We start from the raw sequence: 13,724 nt of genomic DNA, 5'->3' as shown, positions 1-13,724 counted from the left end.
GTTGTATCCTTTGGTGGCAGTGATTCGGATCTAATTAGTAGATCTAATGTCGATTTCTTTTTTTTATAAACCTCCGATTGAAGGTTTGTAAATGGTTTGCACATTAAATGTGTTTGCTTAAAGCAGGGCTATTCAAAAGCTGCATTACTCAAAGCCGAAGAACTCTGAAAAAGCTAATCAAGTGTATCAGGATTACTTGAAAACCACAATACGGTTTGATTGAAGTGTTTTGTCCTTCTAGGTCCAGAGTTGAATAGACCTGCTGTAAAGCATCTATAGACATCTACAGCATATAGCTTAGAAAGTGATGTTATTGATAATTACATTCTAAGTGGTGACGTGGTTTCTGTATACAAGCCTTTGTTTGCGAATACCACGATTCTTAAGACAAGTAACAGTTTCTTCCATGTTGCTGAATCAATATTGATTAGGAATAAAGTGACTGAGTGTGTCTGCTGAAGTCGAGAATGAGTTTATTTACCTTTACTGTCGGTCTGGGATGAGTTTTTACCTTATTGTTTCATTTAGACACTTTTTAAAGCACGCAGCTCAATCACATGGCAAATATCATCATCATTGTTATTGGTGTGCATTATTGTTTTTGGTAAAACAGACATGTTGTTACTGTTATTAGTCATCATCAATATGAATATCATATTGCGTTTTGTTATTCATATTCTTAGCTACATTAACTCTTTCCCCGCCAGCGTTTTTAAAAAAAAAGTTGCCAGCGCCAGCATTTTTCATGATTTTCACAAAAGTTTAATGCATTCCAGAAAATGTTCTTCTTTAAATATATAAACATTCAATATATCAAATGAAAGAACAGACCATCATCTTTAAAAAAAAAAATCTTTCATCCTACCTTCATTAGTTCTCTTTTTATCATCTCTCAAACATGGGTAGGTTTCTTCAAAGACACCAAATTTTGACAAAAAGCTAAGATAAGTCAATTTTTGTAAGGGACTTTTGATAGAGATCAAATGCAGAGCGATCTTTTAAACATACACGGAGTTCTTTCTCTTTCACGTGAGGCACTACTTCCTGGTTGTATAAGTTGTGGAAGTGCGCCTATAATAGCGGTATTGCAGAAAGCCAGAAATTATCGTCATTGGCAGGGAAGCGCTTTAGTTGACGAGTTATCTCGTCAATGGCGGCGAAAGAGTTAAGAGCCTGTCCACACTGAGATGCGTTTAGCTGTATAGTATATATATGTAAAAATTTCGTATTGGCATTTTGTCCAGTCGGATCAGGTGTTTTGGTTACCCAATTTATGAAAAAACTGAAGCCAAAACATTATTTACTAATTTTAAACTCTGTGTATGTTTTGATAATGATTCCGAATCTGATCTCTAACAAAATTCCTTCACAAAAACGCAATTATTTCAGCTTTTTGCTAAAAACTATTTTATTTTTAAAGAAAAATACCCATACTTAATAGTTTATAAGCAGAGAAAAAATATAGATAGGATGCATTTTTTTCCTCGTTTTGTTTGTTTGTTTTGTTTTAAAGCAGAGGGTCTGTTCTTTCATTTGATATGTTTGTATGTTTATATATTTTTAGAAGAAAATTTTCCTGGAAGACATTTTGTGAAACTTTTGTGAAAATCACAAAAAATGCTGGCGCGCAACTTTAAAAAAATGGCTGGCGGGGAATGAGTTAAGCTCGCAGTCTGCCGCTGAGACACGAGAATTAATTTACCGCAAGCCTCAATGTACGAGTAGTGGCTATCTGTCAGTGTACATTGATGGTACACTTATTATTGCAGTGCATTGTAGGGGTTTAATAAGTGCACCACTTTGATTTGGAACAGCACTAAAAATGGATTTGTGTTCAGACAAATAGTGCATTATTTAAGGCAGGGGCAGGCCTCTGTCCTGCTGAGTTTATTTCCAGCCCTAATAAAACACATTACATTTCCAAGTAATCCTGAAGACTTTGATTTAGTTTTTCAGGTGTGTTTAATTAGGGCTGAAACTAGACAGTGGCCCTCCAGGACCGGGATTCCCCACCCCTGTTTTAGGGGTATAAGTGGCTATTTCGGAGGCAGCTTTCAAAGGCAGGAAGGCATCAAGGCACGTCCGAATCCAATGTTTGGTTTATTTTCTAGCTCCAGTTTAAATAGCTCCAGATTTTACTCTTCCTGAAAAGCACGGATTTGAAAAGCTCTGTGTCCCTGATTGGCCAGCTAATCTGTACGTTGTGATTGGCCTGAATACCTCTGATGTCAGCCGGAAACGTGACGCTACTTACCATGTTTGAAAGATTCGGTTGCTAACAGGTGTTATCTTTCAGACTGAGAGTCCAAAGTGGGAGGAATTATGATAATGTCGGTCTTGTCTACAACACCAATCCTAGGAAGAAAACTGTTGCCTACAATCCGTGTGTTTTTTGTAGTCCAAGAAAAGAGATTTACGTTGAAAACGATAACTTGCGTCATCGTTTACTTTGGGGTATACCTTTTGCATATCATTAACATGTACTAATACACACTTACACAACAAAGGAAATTTTAAAACGTGTATCGGACAATATGTGCTCCTTAAGAGACAACACTTCCCCGCTACAGAAGAGATTTTACGGCAATCCACATTTATGCTATTATGCAGTAGGTGGTGCTGTTACCCACCTTATAAAACAATGCAGCATCTATGGATACGAAAGCAGTGTATGTTTGCATCATCGTTCTGAATCTGAATTTTAAGAAAAATGTAATTATCTCAGTTTTTTTGAAGAAACCTACCCCTATTTGGGAGATGATAAAACAGAACAAATGAAAATAGCATGAAACTTTTCTTTAAGGCATTAAAATTTGAATGAATCATGAAAATGCTGCTGCTAGCTGACAACTTTTTGAAAAAAATTACGGCAGGGAAATGTTAATGTGCGTTTTTTGTTTAACTGGATAGACATAGAAATGTGATTTTGACATAACTACTACATAAATGTGCAACTTTGGAATAAATATATAGGCCCAACGAAAACTTTTTGTTTTGGAGATTTAATTTGGATAGCATTGTATGTAACTAATTCTTAGACAGAATCCCAATGGGATTTTCATTTATCAGATGTTGTGGGGGAAGCTTTGTCTCTCAGGACCTTTGTTAATGGCAAATTTAATTATAAATGGCATCCAGATGAGACTAATTAAAGTAAGAGTCCCAGGGTCATGGGTTCCGTTCTCAGGGAACTCGCATACTGTAAAAAAAATATGCAGCATGAAGTAAAAACCACTTGGTTTTGCAAGTCCATTCAAACTACTATTTTAAGATTTGACCGGTAATAACTTGACATAACTTACAAGTTGAATTCATACTGAACTTATATTTGAGTGCTGAGCAAAGATTAATCGCGATTAATCGCACACAAAATAAAAGTGATTTTTGGCATAATATATGAGTGTGCCCTGTATGTGTAATTATTATTTCATGTGTTGATTTATACATTATATTAAACATTCATGTGTGTATTTAAGAAACATTTACATATTTATATTTATATTTATATTTATTTATTTATATTTTTATATATTCTAAATAAATAAAAAAATTGTTATATAAATAAAAAAATTCTGAAACCTGTATGTGTGTGTGGTAAAATATACATATTAATTACACACAGTACACACACATATATTATGCAAAAAAATAACTTTTTATTTTGTATGCGATTAATCGTGATTAATCTTTGCCCAGCACTATTTTTTATGTTCCTTTAACTTAACAAATGATGATCATTTGACAAAAATGCTACATTTTTTGCAGTGTAGCTTGAATCTACTGTAAGCATCTGCCATACGTCTAAATATTACAAACTTTGTTTTGATTCAACCTCTATATAATGTATAATAATAATAACATACATAATTCTGTATAGACGGTTTCAGCAGTAACAACATAAAAAAGCGGCTGTCGCGGTCCGCACGTAACTTCCGGAAAACTTCGCTAATTATAAATAACCACAAAGTACTTTAAACGTAGTTTATTTATATAACAAGCAAAAAAACAGCACATAGATTACCTAGGAAACCAAAACATTTGTTATTTTCGACGAGGCATTTGTTCAAGAGAACAGTTTAGCAACTAGTCAGACCATTAAAAAAACGAAACCGGAAGTAAAGTGCGAAACCAGACGTGTATCACGTGCGTCCGATAAAACCGTCTATATATGACTATTATTTAAATCATGCAAATCAAAACAATTAAAACTTATTTTGATTTAAACAAATCAAAACTTTCACAATTAAGTAAGTATAGCATTCATAGTGTTGTTCAGAAGTTCACTTTTGAATGGCACTGTAGCAGATTAATTAGCATGACTGTACCCTTTGGCCCTCACAGATAACTTAGCATTGCGTTTCATATTCAAAAGATGTCTCTGCCCAAATATTTGGAATCAATAACAGTATGTCAGTTTTTTTGGGAGTGTACTGACTTAACAGTCAAGTGATATGATCTCCAATCAGTCAGCAGTGTTACACCGTCTCGTGTTCCTCATGGGAAGGTGGGATGCCACTTTCCTGATGGGTTCATCTTCAGCTGCCCCCGTCTGTCCTTCTGGACACAGATTTAAACATCAATTTGCATTTCAACCTTCCCTCATGCATGCTGACTGAAGAGAAAGCAACCTGGTTGCTCACACATATCACAAACAACTACTGAATAATTCAAATTTTTGCATATTTTGACATCTAGTCTTTTAAGCCTTTTCTTTGTTTATTCTTCAATCTAAAGGTTAGAGCGACACTCGCTTTGTTCAGTCTCTTCACTGATGTCTTTTAATGATACTGTATGAACTATATCACTGTATGGATCAGTACTATTGTCAACGCTTCATTCTTCAACATTGAGAAAGATCTACAATCTTTATTTGCACTCCTCATTCGAGCGAAAGTCGCAAAAATGACTTCAATTCTGTAAACTCCATTCCCGGATCGAAGAGGTGAGACGAGATAAGAAGAAACAAACAAGATATACTGTCCGGGCTCCTCAGCACTGAGTATGAGGAAACTTCTGTCTGGATACTTATCAGGAGAGAAACATCGGTTCAGAGGCGAGCGTGAGCTGCAATCATATGAGCTCTCCTTTTACCCCAGGACACCTTCTCACTTTCACCTCCTGCCTCAGATCAAGAACAAATCCTTCTGTGAAAGCCGTGTCTTTGAAATGTCTTGGAAATAGTCTGGAGAAAATAGAGATGGGAATTTGGGTATGGAATACTGATGATATTTCTGTAAGAAAAATATGCCCTATTTATATATTCTGTGTTTTTTCTAAACACATGACACATTGCCTCACAGTTATTCATTTTTGAAGGACGGCATCATATTTGGCATGTTCATTTATAAACTTGATTCCTCGTGCTGTTTTGAACCTCCCAAAATATTTTTAATGAATACTCTTGAAACATTTTCTACAAGACACGTGTTTTTAAATGAGCTCTGTTGATACTTCCAATATTATTGTTGATTATTATTATTGTGAAATATGTTTGTTCAATACAAAACTCTTTAGTTATCAAACCCAGGCAAGGTCTGCTTGCATACATTGCACACAGCCATACCTCAAACATAGAATTTTCAAATAATTAATTGGTTTTACAGGTGCATTGTGGGACTTGAATATAACATAACTATATTATCAGCGGTGTATTAACCTTACAATATAAATGTTTTTATAACCTTAGAATGAGGCGTTTTTATCTATATACACAGCGGGTCTTCTTACATTGAAGTTCTTCAGAGTGCACTTCATCCCTACATTGTCTCAGATGACGACATGTTTGTCCTGTGGCAGCTACCGTAGCTTCTAATGCTATCTCATTGCAATTCGTAAGTATTTAAGAGGTGGCTAATTCGTATTAATTCGTACAACCACATTCCTAAATTTTTGTATGATTTGCCTTGACCCATGTGACGTTGGGGTTAGGGATGGGGTTTCGTTATAGTTTTTTTTATGATAATCGTACATTTTTGCATTATTAAAGGTGCCAAAGAATGCATTGACATAATGTATTAAATTGTTTTCTTATATCTACATAGAACGTATGTGACTTTATTAAGTGCAAAAATTATCCAGATACAATTTTACATGTCCATTTACAACCCTAGGATTTGCCCTTGGAATGGAATGATCTATTATTATCTTATTCGAAAGGGTCATGAATAATAATATTGAGCCCTGCTCTGATTGGCTTTGCTCTGCCCTGTTTTTCAGAGCAGCTCTATTAAATATTTGTGTGTGTGTACCTGGTAATTATCACGTTGTGAGGACCAATTGTCCCCACAAAGATAGGAATACCAGTATTTTTGTGACCTTGTGGGGACATGTTGAGGTCCCCATGAGGAAACAAGCTTATAAATCAGGATGATGTGTCTTGAAAATGTGCCTGTATTAGACAAAGATAAGGAATTTGAGGAATAATCAATTGTTTTGGAGATTGTTAACGGACATTTCTGAGTGGTAAGTTTGTGTGTTTTTCAGTATGGACCTGCAAAACGTAACTGTAATGTCAGAAGTAGAACTTTAGCCTAAACGCTAGCATATAGCAATAACTAGCATATGGCGCTAACTCGTCACAACTTTGTTTTTAGCATTGTAACAACATTGTACTTAATTTAATGTGTTATGTAATGTTTGGGCGTACATCTCGGCTGTAACGTCACTGTCGGTGTTATGTTGAGATTTATCTGTTTTCCAGCTGTGTTTTGCGAATGTTTACATACAGTAAGAAAAAGGAAACAATCGAGTTTGAGGCTCACAATATCTCATTACCCAACTTGATCTCACGAATTTCCGTGGCATAGTCACGGAATTTTGTGCTCATTTTTCCGTGGCATTCTCACGGATCTCCGCATTTTTCTGTGGCCCTGCTACAGACTGTCTTTTTCCGTGGCATTCTCACGGATTGGTTACTCAACTGTTTTGTCCTATTTTCTTACAATTTTCGCTTCGGTTTAGGGTTAGATTTACATGAAATGACATCCCTACCCAAACCCAACTCTAACCCCAACGCCAGGCGACAATTGTTCAAAGTTTAGAAAATATAAAATAATAAATCAGAAAAAATAGTATAAACCAATAGTTAAAGTAACATACTAACGCAAACACCAAATCTAACCCTAAACCGAAGCGAAAATGGTTTGAAAATAGGAAAAAGCAGTTGAGTAACCAATCCATGAGAATGCCACGGAAAAAGACAGTCCGTAGCAGGGCCACGGAAAAATGCGGAGATCCGTGACTATCCCACGAAAATTTGTGAGATCATGTTGCAACACCATGTACAGAGCTCGTATCACTCATCTATGCCTAGGTAAATACAGTTTTAAATTCTACGGCACCTTTAACAAATCTTAATGAATTAACAAATGTGACCAGTCACGGAGTCTGGGGCATTTAGAGATATTCCCAGATTCTGAAAGTGCAGTTTCTAAGTTTTCCAACGATGTGTAACACATGGAAATCTGATAATATTTGGGGAAGTTGTGGCCATCATATGTAGTATTTTGTAACAGAAGTCCGGATGACAACATGCAAAAATAAACGGTACTTTTTACCTTTGTGTTAATCACAAGTCGAATAAATTTTTTTTTCAGATGTGTGAATCATCCATTGACCATTTTTGTCCACAAATCCATATAATCCATGAAATATTGATTTATAGTCTATTGTTTACATCAGATTTCACATTCACGTCTGTTAATAGAATATAATATACAATCTGAGGACTATTTACATCGTAACATGTTCGGGTATATGAGATTCCGGTAATTTACGTTCCGTTAAGCACATGAACCCGCCTTCAAAGTATGTATTTAAAATAGAGAGGTAGTATAATAGATAATCCAAACAGCGCTGTCGAAAACGTGACGTCCTTTAGGGATGTAACCAATCGCTCTCTCATTCCTCCATCAGCCAATGACTTCATGGAAAATATTGATCGACAAAACATTTAGCCAATTATATAACAAATTCAACAATCTCTATGTAACTTGTGTTTGACTTCATGCTGCGCTGCAGGAACTGACAGACAGATGACGTCAAAGTACCGCAAGAGCGATTTTTGGATCAAAATGTATTTTCGATGCTTCAACACATTTTAACTGACCCACTGATGTCACATGGACTACTTTGATGATGTTTTTATTAACTTTCTGGACATGGAAACCGTACATAGATTTTCAATGGTTGGGACAAAAGCTCTCGGACTAAATCTAACGTTAAAACATCTTAAACTGTGTTCCGAAGATGAACGGAGGTCTTCCGAGTTTAGACATAAGGGTAAGTCATTAATGACATTATTTTCATTTTTGGGCGAACTATCGCTATTAAGGAGCCACGCTGTTCCCTTTGGGGGCGGGGGCAAAAACACCCGCTTATCCAGTATGTAAATATACACACAGACAATGACGCCTCCCGCTGCACGCTAGAATCTCTGGAAAAACAAGTCGATTTCAACCGCAAAATGTACGCTTTTAAATATACAAAAACTGCTATCTCAAACATGGAGAGGCTTCTTCGTGATCTCAACTAACAGATTCTGCAATAAAACGAAAATCAAAAATTTGAAAAAAAAAAAAACTTTCTCATTATCTCAAAAGTTGTGCTGCCAACTTGTGTCACTGGTTTCCGTGACAGATCACAAATTCGTAAAATATGTACAAATTCTCGTGAGATCAGTCTGTAGTAGAGGTCTTCTCGAGTACAAAGAAATGTACCTAACCCGAAATGACCCGAATCACGAATTTACTCTAACCCAACGTGCATAAATATTTAAAAAAAAAAGACCCAACCCGAGACAAACCCGAGAAAATTAGACCCGAGTGCAACCCGAACCAGAGGCAATTTTTTTTAACCCACCTGGGCCTAAATGTAAACGGGACCAACAGGTGTTCAGTTTGCAGCCCTACACGCAGCAGTCAAACAAAAAAGAAACCCCGGTGGCCTCGCAACCAATTTGGCCCGCTGCTCCATTTATTTTATTTTGTTATCTGGCGAAGACCGAGAAAAACGTTTAAATGTTATTTTAAAATAATTTCACATTGATTGATGTGTGTCTCAACGAACATGAACCTATGGCCAGCCACAGACTGTCGCAAGCGCTCTTGGCAAACAAAGGAGAGGTTTGAAAAGGACATTGATGCACACACGCAAAAACACATTTCATTTAAATTACTCAAGACTCGCTAATATTTTATCCAACTCGTGTCCTAGCCAAACATAAACATTTTAGACCCAAACCTGCTCGGATCTGACTTTGGGATTTTGAATCTAAGTGGACCCGTGAAGACTTCTAGTCTGTAGCTTTTCATTGCGTTTCGAAATTTAGGTTGGTTGCAATTCACCCCTAGATGCTGCAAAAAACCCACATTACTTATTTAAAACACAAGTTGGAAACAAGGTGCTCAAGTACCCACACTGTAAAAAATACTTTGCTGCCTTAAAATTTTTTTTTTGAGTTGTCACAACGTATAAAATATAGTCGAGAAAAGTTTACTTAATTTTATAAGTTATAACAACTCACCTGTAGTTATAACAACTCCTCTCAAGATAAATAAAAGTAAGTTGAAATGACTTGTAAATTCGAGTTGATTCAACAAAAAAAATTAAGGCAGTAAAGTATTTTGTACAGTGCAAGAGCTACAACAAATGTCTAATTTATCAAGCATGTAAACTTACATTCATTTCTTTGTTAGTTCATCCATTCATTCCAATGGAGATGCACTAAAGACATCTTACACCAAATTGGCCTGGACCAGCAGCCATAGCTCTACTTTGTCGCTCTGCGTGACAGAATGGACAATATAATTAAATTCATTAGTGGAGTGAGACGGGTGGCTCCTCCAATCAGACTTTGCAGTGCAGCTATGGAAACAATTCGTCTCTTGAATGATATGAAATGGATTTGTTATGGCGGAAGCCCCTGCGGGCACACCACACACTGTGCAGAAAGACACTTGCTTGAAGTTAGAGCGGGTATTTTGAGGCCATGAATGAAACTGACAGGATGGAGAACCACACAGCGGCTCGACACATAAAACTGGTTGACATTTGTCAACAGGGCTGTGAGTGCAAATGTCTCGCGTGACAAACAACGATGGCATTTTATAGGAAATTAAATGTTTTATTCTCTTCTACAAGAGGGGACCGGGGATACTTGGCACACTTTCACCCCAATTTCAGTGACTTATTTCTCAAGCTTGGTTTATTTTTAAAAAGTTGGTTTTTTTCTGTAAGCACTTGATTGCAAATATATTGAGCATTTCCCAGGAAATAAAGTCACAGTTCATTGAAAACATATTGAGTTTGTTGAGCACCTTTGGTTATGACATGCGGCATATTGTCACAATATAAAATAAAGAGAAGTTGGGACAATGGAGCAACAAAACAAAATGTAAACAAAAAACTATTATAAAACATAATAATGATAAAGCAGCAAATATGGGATATAAACAATTAGCATTTTCATTTAAACACAGTTAAATCTTTTATGTGTTTTGTATTTAAAATCTACCTTCATTAAAAGTTAACCTGTGTTACAGTGTTTATTTATTTACCCAGCGGCTATAGCAAAATTATGATTGTATTGTTTTAGTGTCATAATAGCATCATTTAATACATCTTTTATAAATACAAAACATTTTTGTTTAAATGGATTATTGATCCATAGTTACTAGAGTATACCCCTTACAACAACTTATTTCACAGCTACCCCCCCGGTCTTTTACCATGTTTGCTGAGAGGACGTCACCAAAGACTGCATGCAGTGTCCTTGTTGCTGGTAATGCTTTGCCCGCGGTTCGGTTTCTTGCTGCAGATGCATTGCTTCCCCAGAGTGCCCGAGGCCGGAGTTGCTATCTGACATTGTTGAGCGCTTTTGGGTGTGCTGAATGCAGAATTTTAATGACAGTGTCTTAATGAATTATTGTTATAAATACAAATACAGCCATATCTTTCTGGTATGAGGGCAAATTTTTGCTAAATAAAACTTTTGGTTTACATCATATATGTGTGTGCATGCATGTATAATTTTAAGGAAAATATGTTTATATTAAATATTCATATTTATATATAATATAATTTATATAAATATAAATATGTATATACACATGCGAATATTTCTTAAATACAGACAGTACATGTGTATGCATTAATATATACATAGTTATTGTACACAATACACACACATATGATGCCATTTACTGTTTTCTACATAAAATCATCCTGCTTAATATAAAGAACATTCTGTAAACTGTAACCTTTATATATTTGATATTGACTGACTATGTCAAAGATTGAAAATCAATGTGAAGTGAATGATTGAAATCAAACTCAAATAATCAAATTTAGACTGGATTTCACCTGCCTGATCTCATGAGAATTCATACATATTTTTCGAGTTGGCTAGCTTGTATAAATTCGTACGAAATTAAAGGTCACGTTATCTCTGATCCCATTTTTAAACTTTAGTTAGTGTGTAATGTTGCTATAATACCATAACTAATACCTGTAAAATGATCAAGCTCAAAGTTCACTGCCAGGCGATATATTTTCTTTAACAGAATTCCCCTTTCAAAGCCTACAGCGAACGGCCGGTTTCGACTACAGCTCTCTACTTCCTGCTTCCGCCCACAGGAATACGTCAGTCAGCAGCTAGGCTAACGGCAAGCTAAGCTGCTATCGAATCACAACACACTAAACAAGCTACACAATCAGAACTCGATATGTATTATTCCATTTTTTTATTTAAAGTTTGAGGTTGTGATTAATTTCGATCGATCGAAATAGTGACACTCTTATTCCATAGTCATAGTAATATGAATGCTTAATCTTGTTATATGCAACATCTTTGATTACAACATTAGCTTTCTCATTGGGTACACATTTGGTCATAAAATTCCCCTACAATGAATGTTTAATCGTCTTCCCCCCTTTTGGAGTCAAATTTTCCTGTTTAAATATCTTTCTAAAGAATGTATTAAATAACCTAATATGACATAGCATGCAACGTTTCACCCTTGTTCTTTGTGTTTCCAGGTAGTCAAAATGATGATCATAGTAGTTCTGACGTTCGCTATCTGCTGGCTCCCATACCACATATATTTCCTTGTTACCGGCTTGAACAAGCAGCTGGTCCGATGGAAGTTCATTCAGCAGATCTACTTGGCAGTCATGTGGCTTGCAATGAGCTCCACCATGTACAATCCCATTATCTACTGCTGCCTGAACAGCAGGTAACACACAAACACACATTTACACCTGCAGCTCGTGTGCACGCTTATGTGACATGTATTCCCAAAGATGTTTAAAATTGAATGAGTGCTCTCATTCCGCCATCTAGACTTGAGAGAGTGCAAAAAACATAATTTTTGACACAGGTGCGTTTTGTCATAGCAACATGAGCATTGTTCCTTCGCATCTTAGCGTGCAGTAATGAGCACTCTTGAGACCCTCTTCTTCCTACGAAAAATTCTATGACTGAAATGATAGACTCTTTACGTTAATTAGCATTACAAATAAAGGACTAGAAACTGTTGCATCGAACACTTACAATTCATTTTCTTACGACGCATTTACACTGCATGTTTGAAGTGACTTGATTCAGATTTTTCTCTCTCATGTGACACAGATTGGATATGACCCAAAAAAGTTATGTTTTGTAATTAATCGGTTTAAATTATATCAAGCCTTAAAGTTCTGCATAATTAAGGGCGTGGCAACTTGAGTGATGGGTGACTGCCACTGCTGTTACTACAGTCGAGCTAGGCGGGCGTGGTTTCAGGACCAGTCACTTCAGCTTCACCCATGTCCTGCCTCTTTACCCATTCTTGGTTATCCGCGAGTGATGTGCGGTGACGCGATTTCAAGATGGCGACGACAGCCTCTGCCAACTAAACCTATGGTTTATGTCACGTGTCATATAGCCTATTAAAAAACAATACATGTAGCATTGAAACATGAAGAGCCAGATCATGGTCTAATAAAAATTATCGTTTTAGTTTGCAGCAGTGTGTTTAAACAGTTGTCGAGACAGCACAGTTAGGCATTTGGACAGAAACCAGACACAGAGCAGCAGGTTTTAAACAAAACGATTTTTATTTAACAAAATCCAAACACAAAGCCAACAAGGCAGGCCAAACAAGACACCCACGAGAGTCTATAAGAACATAGACTCGTATAAACAAGACTCAGCAAATGACAACAACCCCAGCAGGGCAGCAAACACAAAGACATTAAATAGGCGAGGAACTAAAGAGGGTACCGAAGGGAAACGGGTGCAGGACATGAAATAATATTTGGATGATTAATCAGTGGCTTGTTTCATGAAGCAAACTGAGAGTTGTAGATTAATAACATGGTCACTCTCGAGACGACTTTCTCTCCGTATACAGGCAGCGACCTAATATCATGTGCTATAGTGTTGTTTTTTTCATTCACACATTTAGGATTCTGACATGCTTGGACCATTGATTGCTATTATTGTTATTGTACAAAATAGGATTGTGCAATACTGTTACATCTTTCACTTGAGAAGGTCACTTGAACTTTCTAAATTGTTTTGCGTGAGCTTGTATTTTTTGATCTGCCACATTCGCATGGAATATAAAAGGCTAGCGCCCAATTATGGACCCTCCACCAATTTGAGACTTTGTCAACCGCCATTGTCCAAAAACATCCTGGTGTCATTTCAATTATTTAACTCCTGCCGAATACATCAGAGCCTC

The 13,724-nt window shown here is 36.4% G+C and overlaps 1 protein-coding gene and 1 long non-coding RNA gene across 2 annotated transcripts in view; one reads left to right on the top strand and one right to left on the bottom strand.

The window, feature by feature from the left end:
* LOC129444278 (uncharacterized) overlaps positions 1–13,724 on the bottom strand; it is a 321,920-nt gene that overhangs the window by 264,821 nt on the left and 43,375 nt on the right. The gene's annotated exons all lie outside the window — the stretch shown is intronic.
* The window catches only part of tacr3a (tachykinin receptor 3a), a 49,743-nt gene that overhangs the window by 31,447 nt on the left and 4,572 nt on the right, over positions 1–13,724 (top strand). Inside the window, exon 4 of the mRNA XM_055204815.2 lies at positions 12,037–12,233. Coding sequence (XP_055060790.2) covers positions 12,037–12,233 — 197 coding nt within the window. The remainder of the gene's footprint in view (positions 1–12,036; positions 12,234–13,724) is intronic.

The sequence above is a fragment of the Misgurnus anguillicaudatus genome, chromosome 3 (assembly GCF_027580225.2).
Source record: "Misgurnus anguillicaudatus chromosome 3, ASM2758022v2, whole genome shotgun sequence".
Lineage (NCBI taxonomy): Eukaryota > Metazoa > Chordata > Actinopteri > Cypriniformes > Cobitidae > Misgurnus > Misgurnus anguillicaudatus.
Note: the sequence above shows the minus strand (reverse complement) of the source record. Positions and strands in the feature narration are given on the sequence as shown.